This window comes from Orbicella faveolata, unplaced genomic scaffold, assembly GCF_042242905.1.
Source record: "Orbicella faveolata isolate gen_17 unplaced genomic scaffold, um_ofav_v1 contig_12, whole genome shotgun sequence".
NCBI classification, from domain to species: Eukaryota; Metazoa; Cnidaria; class Anthozoa; order Scleractinia; family Merulinidae; genus Orbicella; species Orbicella faveolata.
Genome location: NW_028301539.1, coordinates 23,474,656 through 23,492,373, shown reverse-complemented (window position 1 = coordinate 23,492,373; position 17,718 = coordinate 23,474,656). Strand labels below are relative to the sequence as shown.

The 17,718-nt window shown below is 38.5% G+C and overlaps 1 protein-coding gene across 3 annotated transcripts in view; it reads left to right on the top strand.

Moving 5' to 3' along the window:
• The first annotated feature begins 826 nt into the window (after positions 1–826).
• Positions 827–17,718, top strand: part of LOC110041700 (sacsin-like) — a 38,629-nt gene continuing 21,737 nt past the window's right edge. Inside the window, exons 1-6 of one of the 3 annotated variants that reach the window (XM_089276892.1) lie at positions 827–959; positions 5,955–6,005; positions 8,315–8,421; positions 12,864–12,974; positions 14,620–14,767; positions 15,169–16,135. In XM_089276892.1, the coding sequence (XP_089133018.1) occupies position 6,005; positions 8,315–8,421; positions 12,864–12,974; positions 14,620–14,767; positions 15,169–16,135 (1,334 nt within the window). In that variant the 5' untranslated portion in view covers positions 827–959; positions 5,955–6,004. Of the gene's footprint in view, positions 960–3,277; positions 3,384–5,954; positions 6,006–8,314; positions 8,422–11,724; positions 11,902–12,863; positions 12,975–14,619; positions 14,768–15,168; positions 16,136–17,718 lie in introns of those variants that run through there. The other 2 variants (XM_020747007.2, XM_089276893.1) reach the window with 2 other exon arrangements.

Below are 17,718 nucleotides of genomic sequence, written 5' to 3'. Positions count from 1 at the left end.
TATTAAAGCTAAGTATGACTGGTCAAAAATGTTTGCCTTTGTTTTCCCCTGTGAATGCGTAATTTCCGAAAACCGATCCACCTCACCAATTGTTCCTGAAACGTTTTTCTAGGACAAGGCAAAATGATTTAGTAAACTCGCAGAATCAAAAAAAAAAAAAAAAAAAAAAAAAAAAAAAAAAAAAAGATAAAAAATGTAAGACTTCTCATTCTGAACTAGATCACTAACTGCTAAACAGGTATCACCAAAGTTGTATCATAAGTGGGCTGTTATATCGTAATGTCCTTTGTCCTGAGTTCTCTCTCTAAAACAAACACTCATCAGCCGCGAACCCTCAAAGTAAAAACTTAATCTTTGACGGACTTTTCTAAGCTTTATTTTTATTCTTATTTACGACTGGCCGTGGTTAAGGCTTTGAGCGTGTGGGGAAATAGGCCCTTTTATGACTTTTTATCCCTTTTGAAAATAAGTTGTAAATTTTAGCTAAAAGGCCAAAACGACTATCTGCACCTTTCTTCGTTGATTCGTATGCTTCTTTAATATGGCATTTGTATCAGAAACGTTCCACAGGGTGTTACGCCTTCAAAACCCAAAAGTGGGTGATAACTACAATTATCTTTAATTAAAATTAACACGGTAAATTACCCATATTATTCTCGGCCAATCGTAGATACCAATCAAAAGGCTTGGCTCCCTGTGGGCCACTTCCGCTCCAACATGTATCATAGACCTAGAAGTAAGTTATTTAACCAGTGCGGGTTTCTCTGACGTGACCTAGATGAAATACGACACCGAATGTGTGATGTGGCTGGATATTCCAAGAAAGTTCAATTGACATCCGCTGTTTATTCAGTTAGCAATTCCGAGAAAGCGAAACGTGAGCCCTTTTAATTCAAAAAAAACAACTGCAGGCTAGTCAGTTAGATTCAAGGAAAGATCTCTTGCGGACGACGTTTTTGGTAAGTTTTTCAGTTTGCCCTGATTCTAGAGTGGTTTTGTTTGTTGGCCTCTTTTAACTTCAGTCGCTAGACATTTTTACTTGGGAAGGTAGAACAGAGCTTCGAACAGATATTTTGGTAGTAAAATTGAAAGAGGAATTTACGGTAAACATGTCTTAAAAACGGATCGGAAAGTCCAGGGTCATTTTCTGGCAGCGGTAATGGATTCAAAAAATTAGAATTCTGCCGCTTTCGTTAACGTAGACCGAAAGCTCCTCTCTGACTTTTCAAGTGTTGCTGCTTCTACGGCGGAATTCGTTTCTGAAACACGACGCGCCAGAGAAACTCGCTCCTTTGTGAGGATTTTCTCAGTATCTGCAAAAAGGAGTTGATCGTATAAATTCGTGTTCAGAAGTAAAAAAAAAAAGTACAGATAGCCATAAGATCTATTTATGAGTTTCTGAGTTACAGGAAGGTTGTGCCGTTTTATGAGACGTGGGCGAGCCTTTATGGCAGAAGTTCCTGTACAACTTGAGCTCTTTTGAACGACGAATTATGGATCAAGCCAACAGTAACAAAATTTCTGCCTTTAAATTGCACAAAATCGTTAGAAACAGGGACTAATTAAAATATAAATTCTCTCTCTGGTGGCAAAGATTTCAATATTATCCCAAATTTCGATAGAATTGAGTCGTGTGCTAGATTTTGGACTTCACATAGTTTTAGTGTAAAATGGGAATTGGCTACATGCAGACGGCGGTGAACAAACGAAACTTAAAAGTTAGTCATAATCGTGCCCTAAATTACTAATTAATGTTTAAAGAAAAGCTAGAGGCTTCCCTTTTTCAGAGTTTTTGTTATTTGTCAAGACATATATTTAGACTAAAGCGAGGTGAATGTGGTTGACATCGCCGACAGAGACTATTCGGTGAGAATCCACCATTTTCTGTCCGCGTAATTGCAAGTGCTACTTCGTGGAGACCGTTTCATAGTAAAATCTACTCGAAAATTGCCTTTGCCCTAAACAAAAAAAAACCAAAAAAAAAAACAGCGAGCAGTTGAAAACGAAAAGTATCTCCGAAAAGTTTAAACTGCAAGACAGTGTCGCTAAATCCCCATAACTGGCCGTATCAGCTACGGATTTTCTCTCATTCTGGTTCATTTCCGTTTGAAAGCCTAAGCTTTTACACGGACGATAGCCGAACGCAAAACTCTCGTAATAGAGTTCTCTGAAGGACTTTTTCATTTTTAGAAGCGAGAGAACCGAATCGTTTCAGTTTAACAGCAAACAGAGGTTTGCGCCCAGCTACAGGGAATTTGATACAAGCACAGCTGTTCATCTGTTTTCCTGGAAAGCGTCCGAGTGTTCCGGGAAAGTGAAGGGTTAGAAACCGTTCCTCTTGCTTTGAAAATATTTGATGCTAATTTTATACTAAATTATAGTGAATGAAAAGTAATTGAATATTATCAGTGGGATTCCGTCCATTCAACAAGTCTGTTATCCAGAGAAACACAGCATACAGCTCCTCTATGTATACTAACCCGGGAATGCCTTCATAAATGACCTAAAAATAACTGGGTGAAAACAAGGAAATTCCATTTTATAATCAGTCAATATTAGAAAACACGCAAAACTAATAGTATAATTAGAGACATTACGGGTAAAATTGAGACTAGCAACAGCTGCTTATTCTTTGAGAAAGTAAATGGGAACAACAGAGCCCGGATGGTTCTGGAAAAACTTAAATGACACGCAGAGCTTTGATCTGCTTGCAGACAAAGTAAAGCAAATGCACATATTTAACAGCAAAAATGGAAACTAATGTTTATGTTGTTTCAGAGAACAAAAGACATTTTTCTGCTAAGCTAAAGTGAATGTTCGTTTGATTTGAAAATTAGACACCCTCAGCTGTATGAATTTCAACGAGGTATAGTTTTAATTTATGTTGCTATTGGGACCCAGCTTAGTTTCCTAACAGGGTTATGAAAGTAAGACTCCTGAAGAAGGCGTGCCTTCTATCAGTCAACGGTTGGTCAACCATGGTGAAAAAATGGCTAAACGAGAGATCAAACTCGGACTTGCACAGGCAGGTTTCAAGCTTAGAGAAAAAAATAAACAAAAACACGCATATAAAATGCTCTCCGTACCTTAAATGAAAACCCCATTAACAGATTTAATTCCAGTAAAAGCACTTTTTTGCATAACCTCAACCATTAGTCTGCGGTTTTCGTTGTTTGATTTCCTGACTACCTTGGATGGAATTCGTTAACCGCTCCACCGGCCGTCGCCGGAAGTCTTATGAAACAAGTACATATTTCCGGGAAATCTGTTCACGTGACAACCGCGGTTTCTTTAGTCGGCAATTCCGGGAAATCGTTAAATTCCAAGAAAACTCTGTACCTTTCGCCAAGCTCGGGGCAGATTTCTATCTAAAGTTTTCGGTGGTAAGTCATTTCTCATTTAAATCCTAGTGTTTTACGCCCACAAATCTCGGCGTTTACGTCTTGACTAGAAAGCGCCGGACGACGATGGCTATCTTTCTGTATAAAGATCCCTTCTGGTCCTTCTGATCTGCAATATTTGCTCCACAACGCAACTTCTGTTGAGGAACGTAACCCTGTCGTAAGATAGGCCATTCCCAACCATTTGTTTTTGCCTTACTACGGGTGTTGCTTTCGAAGGGTTTTCAAGAACCCTGGCCGAACACTGTTTTCGCGCGCGCTCCACTGCGCGCACAAGGATATAAAATTTTTTATTGCAAAAAAACAAACATGGCGTCAATACATTGATCAGTTTAGGCCAGCGCTATCTGTACTATATTTCCTTCGTAATTGAACACAGTGTATTGATGGTTTTAGTCTTTTATTACAAAGGTATGTTAGAAAAGGTAACGATGCAAAGAACCCAGCAATTTTCAGCTTTTTCTTTGTTGACCTTTGTTACCAAAATTAATGAGGGGGTGAATAGGTTTTGGGATCGACGGATTTGGCCTTAAAAAGCGCGCGGATTGTGGATTTTTGCGGTAAATCGAGCGGATTCGCGGATTTTAAAAACACAGTAGATCTTGGATCAGCTGTAAATTTTGGCGCGTATTCCGGATTGTGCCTTTTTTGATGTTCCTAAACGAAATTTGGATCTTAGATCTTTCTTCAGCTGCTTGGTCGGTATGCTAATGAGTTCATCCAAATTATATCTTTTTTCGAACGAAGCTTATTAATTCAGGTGTGAGACCGTTATTGGAATTGTACTGTGTTATAGTCATCAAGCTTGTTGCCTTCTTTGCTATTTGTGCGAAATTAACAATGGCATTCACATTTACCACTTTGCCTTTGAAGTTTTACACTTCTGTTTTTACACTTCTGTTTTTGTTTGATGTGGTTGTGGTTTTGGATTTGAACAAAAATTTTGGTGGATTGACGGATTTGGCAAAAAAAAAAGGCACAGGTCGGCGGATTTGCATACCCCTATTCACCCCCCTCCCAAATGAACCTAGTTAACTGTAGCGCATGCGTAGTAAATCGAAAAAGTGCGATTTAATGCGGAATGGCTTTCTAGGAAATACTGCCAATTTCTCAAGAACCACTCATTAGAATTTCATGAAATTTGGCGCGGATTGTGGATTTTTGCGGTAAATCGAGTGGATTCGCGGATTTTAAAAACACAGTAGATCTTGGATCAGCTGTAAATTTTGGCGCGTATTCCGGATTGTGCCTTTTTTGATGTTCCTAAACGAAATTTGGATCTTAGATCTTTCTTCAGCTGCTTGGTCGGTATGCTAATGAGTTCATCCAAATTATATCTTTTTTTGAACGAAGCTTATCAATTCAGGTGTGAGACCGTTATTGGAATTGTACTGTGTTATAGTCATCAAGCTTGTTGCCTTCTTTGCTATTTGTGCGAAATTAACAATGGCATTCACATTTACCACTTTGCCTTTGAAGTTTTACACTTCTGTTTTTACACTTCTGTGTTTGTTTGATGTGGTTGTGGTTTTGGATTTGAACAAAAATTTTGGTGGATCGACGGATTTGGCAAAAAAAAAGGCACAGGTCGGCGGATTTGCATACCCCTATTCATCCCCCTCCCAAATGAACCTAGTTAACTGTAGCCCATGCGTAGTAAATCGAAAAAGTGCGATTTAATGCGGAATGGCTTTCTAGGAAATACTGCCAATTTCTCAAGAACCACTCATTAGAATTTCATGAAATTTGGCATGAAAATACTTTAGGAAATAAGTAACTAGAGTATTATTACAGAGTATTTAACAAAGGAAATTCTAGATATTCCAGTGAACCTCCAACAAGGGATATTAGAAAACAGTCCTAAGAAAATAATTTTTGTATGTGCTGATTGGTTAAAAATTGTGTTTCTATTAAGCAATTAGATTATGAGCTTGAGATTTCTATTGTGAAACACTTGTGAAAGTTTGGGAGAACTTGAAATAGCTGTGGAAACACTAGCCTGCGGCTTGTGTTCCCACAGCATTTCTCGTTCTCCCAAACTTCCACTCGTGTTTCGTAATTATTAACTCGACAGAAACATGGTACATGTCTTCTACTTCTTAAACTGAAGATCTCTATGTTAAATTATTATCAAAATAGGGTTAACTTGTGTGCATCATTACAAGCTTGTTGCATGCAAATTATAAGAAAATCTAATGATTAGATTTTCTGCAAATAAACAAAATGATTTTAAAGGCTTGTTTAAATTTATTCATGTTGCCATGGCAATGGCACATACGTCAGCTTAACTATAAAAAAAGCGAAGTTTGTGTTGTTAACTTACTCGTTGCTATTTTTGGCGACCAAAGGATCAAGGGTTTTAGAGAAAAGGATGAATGAAACACAGGTATCAAAATCTGAGTTCAGCCACCTAACAAAAAAAAACAACAAAAACTGAGTTTATGACTAATATATAGATTTAGCCAAGCCTAGTGGAGTGCCTGGACCAGTGGTGCTAGATTAGTTGATGTCCTGTATTGGTCAACGTTATTAATTTCTTTCTTTCCTCCCCAGACAATGATTACTTAATGCGAGCAGAATTCTGACGGCTTTTCCTGGTTACAAGTGAGTAGAAATTTCTTTGGACAAGATTGACTGACGAGCACATTCTTCTTTCAGCACGACAATCTCTGTTGGTAGCTACAGAGTGGAATCTTAATCTTAATTGTTTTACTTTCCTCATATATTTATGCTTGATCCATTCTAAGTTTGTAAATATTTAGTTCTATATATTTTGTTCCTCAAAGACGAAGCTCAAAGAACAAAACAATTGAGTATGCGGATTATGGCCATTGAGAAACACAGCCAGATTACGACCTCCGGCGTGCTGTGTGTTTTTATTAAAATCCACAGATACGTAGCCAGTTCACCAGTTTGAAGCTTCAACAATCTTAATCGCCTCGGTATGGGATGTAGGTTTCGTTTACTATTCGTTAAGAAAAGTGTCTATTTCAAGTACAAAAAATGTAATCCGTTTAATTTGCCGTATAATTTCCTCACCTATAGTTTCCATTATTTATTTTGTTCTGGGACTTGGAGTGATTCGTTTGACCTTGGAATAGTTAGATGGCATCCAGCTGGCATCCCAAATTCGTGTCTTATGCAGTACCTTGACAATGTCAAGCTTTAATCCACCAGTAATAGAGAAGAATATACAAGCCATGAAAATTGCTAGTTTTTTACAGAAGCTAGTGGCAAATTAACCCAAGATCGAAGAAATTCTCGATGGCTCCCCGGCTTAAACTTTGCACAGATCAACCTACTTCTTTGGTCTTTTTCTTGTTTCTGGTTGAGTTTCACTGAGATAGAGGTATTGAATGAAGAGGAATACATGAACTCTATCCTAAGCATCATGTATTGCTACAGCCTCCATCAACACATCTTAAGCTTCCTTGCATTCTGCAGTGATTTTGACACACATGTACACTATTGCTTGTTCCCATATATTCTTCTCAGTACGTATTCCCGAAATGACGTCAGAAGACAACTCATCCTATTCTCCGCTATTCCTTGGTCATGAACATGGAAAAGGGCAATTTTACAAATTTTGAAATTTCGTAGAAAATTAATGAAAATAGCTACAACCATAATTTCTTTGCAGTGGTGATCAAGAGAAAAAAGAGATTCGTATTAGTGAGAAACAATTTTGGGGGTTATAGTGGCACTTTAAGGAATGCATTTAGTTAGTACGTCAATGATGAACACTCAAAAGAACAACAGAACACAGTGGAATTAACAGTAAAGGAAGAAAAAGAAGCAAGGACTTAAGTGTCACTCTGTCTAGTGTTAGTGTTGACCATTTGCTTGAAAGAAAATCTTTTATAAATGCACTTGGCCACGGATGATCTGTTTGGAAGTGTTATGTCTTTGCTACAAATATTACAGACAGTTTTCTATGTTGCTGAAGATGAATGATAAGTTAACTTAGTCACCAAAAGATAAAAAAAAACCTGTGTGGATTTTATGAGCATCCTGTCGCTATGTCCAAATTGTTGAGCAAAACTGTCTTTTCTCAATGTACTCTAGCTATTTATTCCCTACTCAGACATTAATTTTTTACCGTGGCTCTAGCTGTCACCGTGAGTGAATAAAGGAACCAATGAGCTGATTCTTTTCCTTTTAATCACCATATTGTCCTTGAAATCTTCAAAATCATAGCTGTCATCAACTTCATTGATCTAATTGTTGTCATTGTCCCTCATTGTTCCTGTATCATTCATTGTCAGTCATGTCATTGTTATAGTTACCGTCATTATAACTGTCGTCATCACTTATTGTCATTGTCATGTTTATTTTTATTGTCAAGCACTTTCATTAACATTGCTATTTTAATTAATTTTCAGCATCAACACTGTCAGTGTTGCCATCATTGTCATGGTCATGGTCATTATCCTTGTACTTATCTCCTTGTCTTTGTCACTGCACTCAGTTGCTGTCACTGTTACTGTCTTTCTTCTTGTCAATATCACTGTCCTTGTTCTAGTCACTGTCACTATCGTCACTATCACTGTCCTTGCCCTTGTTCTTAACTTGCCCTTCTCCTCTAAGGTTGGTAGTTTATCAGTAATTGCCTTGAAAATTAGATCATAAACTAAGAGACCAATGATACCTGCACAGATGTCCACTATAAAAAAAAAAAAAAAAAAAGAAAAAAAAAAAGAAAAAAAACCAGTGCATTTTAGATGTCTGGTGGAAAAATTTATGCCATGCACAAGAGAGTAATTCCTATTGATCAGTGTACCATATTTTAAAGATACATCAGCACTCAAGGGTTTAATAAGTGACTGTAAAACAGTACATACTGCGAATGTATCTGTCTCAAGGAATTCGTCCTATGTAAAGAAGTGCATCTGTTTTTGTTTCTTGATCTACAGTGGACGTTGATGTTGATGATGAGGGGTTTGACTTGATTCAGCCATCTCTCATTCAGCAGTTGAGGAAAATCTTAGATGAGTACCCGGATGATGGTCAGATATTAAAGGTAGGCCACTTCAACTGCAGTCCTTCTCTTTATTTTTATTTGTTTTAATTATTAGGCTGGTAATGGATGTTTGTGGACATAGGATCGTGAGAAAAATCAAAAGCCTATTCAAACTGAATAAGACCCAAAACCTGAAACGTGCACATACACGGAGTGAACTAATGTGTAGTATGTTAGAAGCAGCTTGCCATTGACAGCTTTACTCGGTGTCTGATTTGTTGTCTTCAAAGAGGTTTAAGAGCCAATTATGCCTTTCCTATGGAGAAGTTGTTTCTCTAAATGCATTGGAAGTTGTTCTCTCTTTTGTAAAATTATTAATAGTTCTTACAGTTTATGCCTGTTCCGCACAAGAAAGCCATTTTCGTTCAAAGTCTCTGACTGCTATATGGCTATTGTTATAATATATATTATTTAAACTTTAGTTGCATAACCACTTTTAGGGTGCCTATGAAGTAAAAGATAATTGCTGCTTATTTGAAAGGCTTTTCAAAGTAAAGAAGAATGGCATTTTCCTTTTTGGAATATCTTTTTTTCGTTTTAGAGATATTTACGTTTTTGTAAGGAAAGTGATGACGTCATAGGTGGTTCCACTAAAACAGCACAACACTCAATCGAGAATAACTCTAGAAATTTTAAAGCAGTGTTCTTTAAACTAGTCATGCTGCTGGTTCTGTTTTAATTAAGACTAAAATTCTCAGATTTTATCTTAAACAAGGATAATCCACTCCCACCAATCTAATGGGGAGAGTTAAGACAATATGGGAACCATGTGTGTTCCGAGCAAGACCCTCTGTCCCACTTTAAAAGGTTGCAAATGGGGATATTTGGTTTTTCACAGAAAGAGCCTGGAGCCAAGAGTGTTGCCATGGCAACAACATAGTGGGTGTTATTCTGTTTCTTTTGTGATGTACATTTCTGGTGCCAAGTTTGAAGAACACTGCTTTAATATTTCTAGAGTTATTCTTGATTGAGTGTTGTGCTGTTATAGAGGCATCACCTATGACGTCATCACTTTCCTCGTTTGCATAATACAAAAACGTGAATATCGCTAAAACGAAAAAAGATATTCCAAAAAGGAAAACGCCATTCTTCTTTACTTTAAAAAGCCTTTCAAATAAACAGGAATTATTTTTTACTTCATAGGCACTTTAAAGTGTTTGTTTTAGTTGAAAGTATTTTGTTCAGAGGATTCAGGAACATTATTCAGCGGCAACATCATATAATTTGAGAAAGACAAACAGAAATATGCCATTGTGTGCCGGTGTTCCTCAACATATGTTGCTCAACAAATGGTGCACTTTGTTGAACCACGTGTGAGTTGAACGATGTTAAAGCAACTTGTTGAACGGAATAGAGCTCGTGTCTGTTTTCGTTCAACAATGTTCTTAAACAACGTTCAGCTGTCGTTGAATGGCCTATTTCATTACATTCAACATGGCATATGGCATATGGCATGATACACTGTTCAATATTTTGTTGATCACGAGCTGCAACATTAATTTTGTTGATCAACAAACTATTTAAGAGTTCCTGTCCATAAAAATGGAAAATAACTCGGCAAGGGTCGAAAATTCGATTTTGCTCATATTCCTATGGTAGATAGGCTAGGGCGTGACAAAAACTACTGGATAGTTTTTTTGGCAAAATATCCTTTTATTTCAAAGAAATATGCAAATTACCAAATTCCGTTAAAATCGTCATTTGACGCACCATTTTATTAAACAAGTTTGAGAGCCTCGCATGCAAAACCACATCATTCCGTTTTAAAAACACTCAAATATTTTTGTGCAATGTTTAATTGTGTACTGGGTTGATTTTAGGGAATGTTGCGGTTTTCGTTGGGTGTAAAATAATTAAATTTCGAAGACATGTATTTCATTCACTTAAAAGTACTTCGTAAAAATAATTGATTTTCACCATGTGCGAAACCTTCAAATGGATTAAGCTTCTGGCGGTTGAATCGCAGAAGGATGGTCTACAGATTCCTGTAAAAATTTCTTTGGGCAAATGATTGTGAGCGACGCGAGAGCTTTTCAAAGTACGTTAAAAATGCAGATATTTGACCGTCCGTCGTCAAATTTCAATTTACGGGTTAGACATATATTTTAGCACGCGCCACATGTCTTGAGCTATATAAAGTTGAAATAGAGACAGAGCTGATAATTTCGAAATGTTCTAACCTCATTTGCGGTAGAAGGCAGGTCCAAAAACCTATTTGACGTGTTTCCGTCACCATTCGTCGCACATAAAGCAGAAGTTTGCTTTTGTTTACACAACGTCCGATGTACATCGCCAACTGTCAACTGATTTAAGAGTCGAATACCATGAATCTATGACCCTCTTTCGACACATATGATCACCACTGCATCTAAGTCAAAAACGGCTAAGTGATTTGTAGATAGTTGCTTGCTTTGCGCTCCACCAAAACATTACGTTTGATCATCGTTTGGTCTATTGCTGCTTGAATCCTTGCTTGCGGCGGTTCGTTGTTTGTTCGTCACGCAATGCTATCATTCCATTTTAGGGGGTAGGGGTAGGACAATTTCTATCCTAATACGTAAGGGTCCGTAACCACAGGAAGCACACAATCTTGTTGAGTAGGAACAGATTAAATTAAGCAATGAAAAGAATGAATAGTTAACCATTGCCCGTGTTGTCATCTTTTACTAGACAACCGCTACCTACACGCCCTGCGTAAATACTGTAACGCTTAACTCGTACCTAGGTCTTTTCGCGCTGTGCGAAAAGACCTAGGTACGAGTCTATAATGATTGTCTTGAATGGACTCCATGTTCACTAAGAAATTTATAACCCGATGCATGGTGAAAAAATATTCAAGGTACACCAACCTCTATTAAACGACCAGCCCCTATTAAGCGGCCACCTCCCATTTCCCCGAGGGTAGCCCAAAAATAATTGCACAGCGCGAAAAGACCTAGGTACGAGTTAAGCGTTACAGTATTTACGCAGGGCGTGTAGGTAGCGGTTGTCTAGTAAAAGATGACAACGCGGGCAATGGTTAACTATTCATTCTTTTCATTGCTTAATTTAATCTGTTCCTACTCAACAAGATTGTGTGCTTCCTGTGGTTACGGACCCTTACGTATTAGGATAGAAATTGTCCTACCCCTACCCCCTAAAATGGAATGACAGCATTGCGTGACGAACAAACAACGAACCGCCGCAAGCAAGGATTCAAGCAGCAATAGACCAAACGATGATCAAACGTAATGTTTTGGTGGAGTGCAAAGCAAGCAACTATCTACAAATCACTTAGCCGTTTTTGACTTAGATGCAGTGGTGATCATATGTGTCGAAAGAGGATCATAGATTCATGGTATTCGACTCTTAAATAAGTTGACAGTTGGCGATGTACATCGGACGTTGTGTAAACAAAAGCAAACTTCTGCTTTATGTGCGACGAATGGTGACGGAAACACGTCAAATCGGCGTTTGGACCTGCCTTTTACAGCAAATAAGGTTAGAACATTTCGAAATTATCAGCTCTGTCTCTATTTCAACTTTATATAGCTCAAGACATGTGGCGCGTGCTAAAATATATGTCTAACCCGTAAATTGAAATTTGACGACGGACGGTCAAATATCTGCATTTTTAACGTACTTTGAAAAGCTCTCGCGTCGCTCACAATCATTTGCCCAAAGAAATTTTTACAGGAATCTGTAGACCATCCTTCTGCGATTCAACCGCCAGAAGCTTAATCCATTTGAAGGTTTCGCACATGGTGAAAATCAATTATTTTTACGAAGTACTTTTAAGTGAATGAAATACATGTCTTCGAAATTTAATTATTTTACACCCAACAAAAACCGCAACATTCCCTAAAATCAACCCAGTACACAATTAAACATTGCACAAAAATATTTGAGTGTTTTAAAGACGGAAGAATGATGTGGTTTTGCATGCGAAGCTCTTAAACTTGTTTGATAAAATGGTGCGTCAAATGACGATTTTAACGGAATTTGGTAATTTGCATATTTCTTTGAAATAAAAGGATATTTTGCCAAAAAAACTATCCAGTAGTTTTTGTCATGCCCTAGCCTATCTACCATAAGAATATGAGCGAAATCGAATTTTCGACCCTTGCCGCGAAATTAAGAATTTGTCTGATTTTTACAGGCAGGCACTCTTGAATGATGCTCCTGGGTTCAAATCATTTTCTATGAAAGGTTGAACTGTGCGGTAGGACCCATCAGAAACGTTCCCAAAAATTCTTTTGTTCCACCTGAGAAGTCAAAAAGTTTCATTTAAATGGTTAATATAGTGGGAGGCTTAAAATCTCTGCAAATCTGCTAATCAAAACCCTCTTAACATGACAATACAAAATTACGGGAATTGAAGTCGCCTTCAGTCTAGTTGCAGTGGTGACTGTGCATCTCTCCAGAACTATACGTTGATCTTTTTTTGTTTTTGTTTTTGTCAGGAGCTTATTCAGAATGCAGAAGATGCAGGAGCAACAGAGGTCAAATTTCTTTATGACAAACACAGTTATGGGACCAAGAAACTCCTTAGGAAAAGTCTTGCACAGTTTCAGGTGTGTTTTACGTAATGCATTTTGCGCAAAAAGGTGGTAGACTAGTGGAACTCCGATGGTGAATTTGCTGTTCCAGCGGTTAGTTTAATATTGCACTAAGAGATTTTCTGAAAGCACTGTCATTGATTGTCAGTAGATACCATCGAGCCAAATCCATTATGCGCTCTCTTAAAGTCCCGTCACGTCATGGAATTCTAAACATATAAACTACATATGCAATTTCTCCTTGAGAGAGTGTTTTTGTTTTAGATATTTTTGTTGCAAGTTCTGCTCTATTGGTCTGGGGGAAGTATAAAAAGTCTCAATGTTTTGCCCCAGGCAAGGAAATGTCAAGGCCAAAAAGCAATTACTGAACTGAGACGATGGCAAAGTTACTCGAATACAAACTTTTATGACTGTGGAAAAGATTGAGTGTGACTCCATAGGAAGATCATGGTGACACTTAGAACATACTAGAATACTTCAAAGAAATCTTAGTTGAGGGTACATGATCTTAAAAAGCCAGGAAAAGACGTGCAGCTCTGACAAAGTAAAGTTGTGAGGGAGAGAGAGGTGAAAACAAGGATGTCATTAGAAAATGAGATATTTTTTCGACGAAAAGTACATGCCCAAAGATTTAGGGGGCCAAACACCAATTGTTGTCAAAGTCGCTCGCGTCATTTGCGTGAAACCACAGTTAGCGCTGTTAGTGAGATGTGGAAACATTTAACAAACAGATTCCATTTAAAAGTGCGTGTGTACTCTGAATAATCCGCGGATGATGTCAAAAAGCTTTAAGAACAAAGAAGTACGCTAAGAATGTCAGGCGAGTAGGGTGACTGATGTCCTTGTTACGTTTTTACGTCCTGCGTGCGTTTTTAAAGTACACACGCACTAGCAAATGGAATCTATCTGTTTTACACATTGTTTTTTCCACGTTCTTTGACTCGCGGCGTCATTCATTTGTCTGTACTCTAATCGCAAACTCTCCTTAATCAATAAATTGCTAGGTTTACGCCATTCACAGCATAACTGTTATTACATGGCTTTCCTGCAAAGGGAAAATGTAACGGCGAAAAAATCGGTACAACCAAAACCTTATCCGTGTAAATCCAGCCTCAATTGTTACTCTTTTTTTGTAAGAAATGGGTGAATTTATACTAGAAACGGATCCAGACCAATCATTTGTCCAGTATAGATATAAGAGACGGATCATCCGCCTGCGACGAACTTGGGCAAGACGGGTGGTTCGTCTGTATATGAATACGGGAAAACAGGCAGATAATCCGTCCAGGTGAATTATCCACGATAGTTCGTGCTGACGAATGGTCCGCCTTTTTTCCTACATTTCTATGCAGATGAATTATCAGAAGAAGAGGCGAACTACCCTTCTTTGTCCAAGTTCGTCCCAGACGGATGATCCGTCTCTAGTATAAATTCGGCCAACCGAACAATCTAGATCTTTGTCCGGAGCGAAATGTGTGAGAAATTTCCTAATGCTAAACAATAGTGATGCCTTAAGTTTGTAACTGTCAATGGTTTCTTTCATGTAGTCTCTTCACCAGGCAGGTGATACGGAGCAAGTTCACTTCAATAGTAAATATTGCACGAATGTGTTGGCTTTATCTAGAACTAAAATTAGTACTTAACGTTTTGTTTTTCACAGGGACCAGCTCTTTATGCCTACAACAATGCCAAGTTTTCTAAAGAGGACTGGAAAGGCATCAGAATGATTTGTGACAGTATCAAAGTTAAAGATCCCATGAAAGTGGGCCGGTTTGGCTTGGGTTTCAAGTCTGTATTTCATATGACAGGTAAACAGTCAAGTATGCCAAATGAACCATTTGTGATATCCTGGGTCTGAAGTACGCTGTTGAGATGTTTTTGCCAAGCAGCTGGTTTAGTGCAGAGGGAAAGTTCGAAGCTTAGTCATATTTGATTATTTTATCAATCCTGCCTCCATCCGCAGAAAGAAAGGAGTTCTTGCAAAATTGAAGCAAGAATTCTCTTCACAACTGCCACCGCTTGCTCTTGGTTGTCTAATTAAGTTTCCTATATGGACGTATGTTTTTGCTTCAAAAAGAGATATATCCGCTCTTTGCTGGGTATTTCAAGAGAGATGTCACCAATTGCGCAGATTACCTGTTTCTCATGACATCTTTTACTTATTAGTTCTGCAGGATAACATCTAATGCATTTCTCATCTTCATTCTAGATTTACCAAGCATCCTTAGCGGTCAAAGAATGGGGTTCATTGACCCGCACGAGGAACACTTTAGTGAAGGTGTAAACCGGAAAACGGGATTTGATTGCAGATTAAATAAGGGGTGTGAGACCAGCACACCTGATCAGTTTGCTCCTTACAACGGGATATTTGACTGCGATGAAGAAGTGTTTCGTAGTGGACATTACAATGGGACGATGTTTCGTTTTCCCTTGCGTACCACACCGTCTGAATTATCGCAAACGATGTACTCTGTCGAGAAAGTTACAAATTTGTTTGACAGTTTCATGGCCGACGCTCACCTGGCACTCTTGTTTATGCGAAACCTTGAAGCTATCGAGCTTTACGTACGAGAGGAGTTAGAGGCACAGCCCAGAAGAGTCTTTCGAGTTAAAATCAGCGACGAATCTGCCGCTCAGTTGGCAAGAAGCAGGAGAAAGGAATTCTTTGCTGCAGTCAAACCTGGAAGCCACATGGCAGAACCTGTCACAGTCACTTACCCGATCACAATTGAAGTTGAGGCAGATGGCAAGAAAGCGAGTCATTCGTTTCTGGCAACAAGCTACTGTTGTGGTGGTCAAGTATCAGAGCAGTTTGAGCGGCTCTTAACAGACAAAGACCTTAGCTACTTACCTTTAGTTGGTGTTGCTATGGCGCTACCATCGGGAGCAAACCCCCAGACGCCCAACGTTTCAGGTCATGTATTTTGTGTTCTTCCTTTGCCAGTGCCACCTAAAAGCATGACCGGTCTGCCAGTGCATGTGAACGGATTCTTTGCCCTGAGCCAGAACAGACGACATATCAAAATGCCAAATGTGAATCAAGAAGAGCGAGCAAAGCTGGATGACAAGTCCTTACTCTGGAACTGCTGTCTCCTTGAGGAAGCTGTCCCAAAGGCGTATGCCACGTTGATTTTTCAAGCCATTGAAAACAACGTACCACCAGAGGCAATTTACAAGTAAGTGTTTCGGCTGTAGAAAATAATAATAAGAAGAAGAACACTCCCAGAATCCCTTGAGGTTAAAACATTTCTAGCTTTATAATTTTGGCAATTTTATACCTAGAATTGTGCCACACCAGAAAAAGATGATATTTGCCATAAAACATCTGTAAACTCAAACGTAGGGCGATGACGTCATCAGTCACGTGACCATCCCTGAATTAGCGTTTTAGGCTATTGTCATAAGATGTCTTTATCAACTTAAAAGCAAATAGGATATTTGAGTTTGCATTTGTTTGGGGCATTTGAAGATAACCCCTTGACGTCTGGCATTTGAAATTTAAGGGGGCAATGCAGATGAGTAGAAAAGTTGGAAGACTAGGTCGAGCGCTGTGTAGACTCAACGCTACATACACGTGATTGAAAATTTTAGAGAAGGTAAGGTTCCTTGGAAATGCCCAGAAGCAGGGCATGACGTCACCAGTCACGTGGTCAAAATGCTTGGAATATTTTAGTTTGTGTTTAAAGTACATACATTTGTCTTTGTTAAACGGCAAGGATTAGTTGTATTACTCTAGAAATCTTTACTTTGTACAGTGTTTGAATGATTAAACCTCCGTTTTTTAAACATAAGCGAAAGAAAAATGGACCACAAGTTTAGAGATTGTGGAAACTGAACGTTTTCGCTAGTTTTAATAGAAAAAGCGACTTCTCTTTTAGAGTTTTGAAGTATTCTTTTTTAAGGGAACTGTTTGTTTTAAAAATAAAGGTTTAACCTTCGTACAGAACGAGGACATTTTCACCCAAAACTCCTGCTATTTGGCCGCCATATTGTTTTTGGATGTTTCCGGGGAGGGGGGGGGGGGGGGGATGACCGTTTGTCTCATCGAATTGTTCAGTCAGTGCCGGGACCACGTAATTTCGTACATTCTTGAAACGGATTTTCACGGGACCAACTCTTAAATGTGGACGAAACACATATCAGAGCTCAAGAGGGGCTTCGTTAGCAAGCTAAATCTGTTCAAACGCAGTCGCTTTTTACCCAGAAATACGCTTTTAGATCTGTGTTTTAAAGTTATTTTACCCTCGGTTACATATGCGCTACATTTTGGGGGTGTTGCACAAATAAGAAGGAATTTAACGCTTTGGAATCCATACATTGTAGGGCTGCTGGAGTTATATATAGCCTCCCACGCGACATCCCTTCTGTAGATATAAGGAAAATAGTAAGTGGGATTCTTTACTCGACACTTGTAAGGTCAGAACAGCCACCTTAGTTCATAAAATTTATAATCACACAACTCCATCTTGCTTGGAACATTTAATCCAAAGGAAAGAGTCTAAGTATGACCTCCGTCATCACCATCGTGTTAGGGTAGAACGTTTTGAAACATATGAAAAACTCTATATCACACAAAGGATCCATTGTTTAGAATCTCTTAAAACCATCCGCTGTCCGCGCCAGAGATTATGCTAAAGGGGCAAAAAAGTCTCCGGCCCTCAGAAACTTGAACTCTAGTGAAGAGTCACCGCAAATGGGTCCCCAGATTGACAGTGATTTCATGTTTTATTGATTTTAGTCATATCTTTTTTGCATTTTT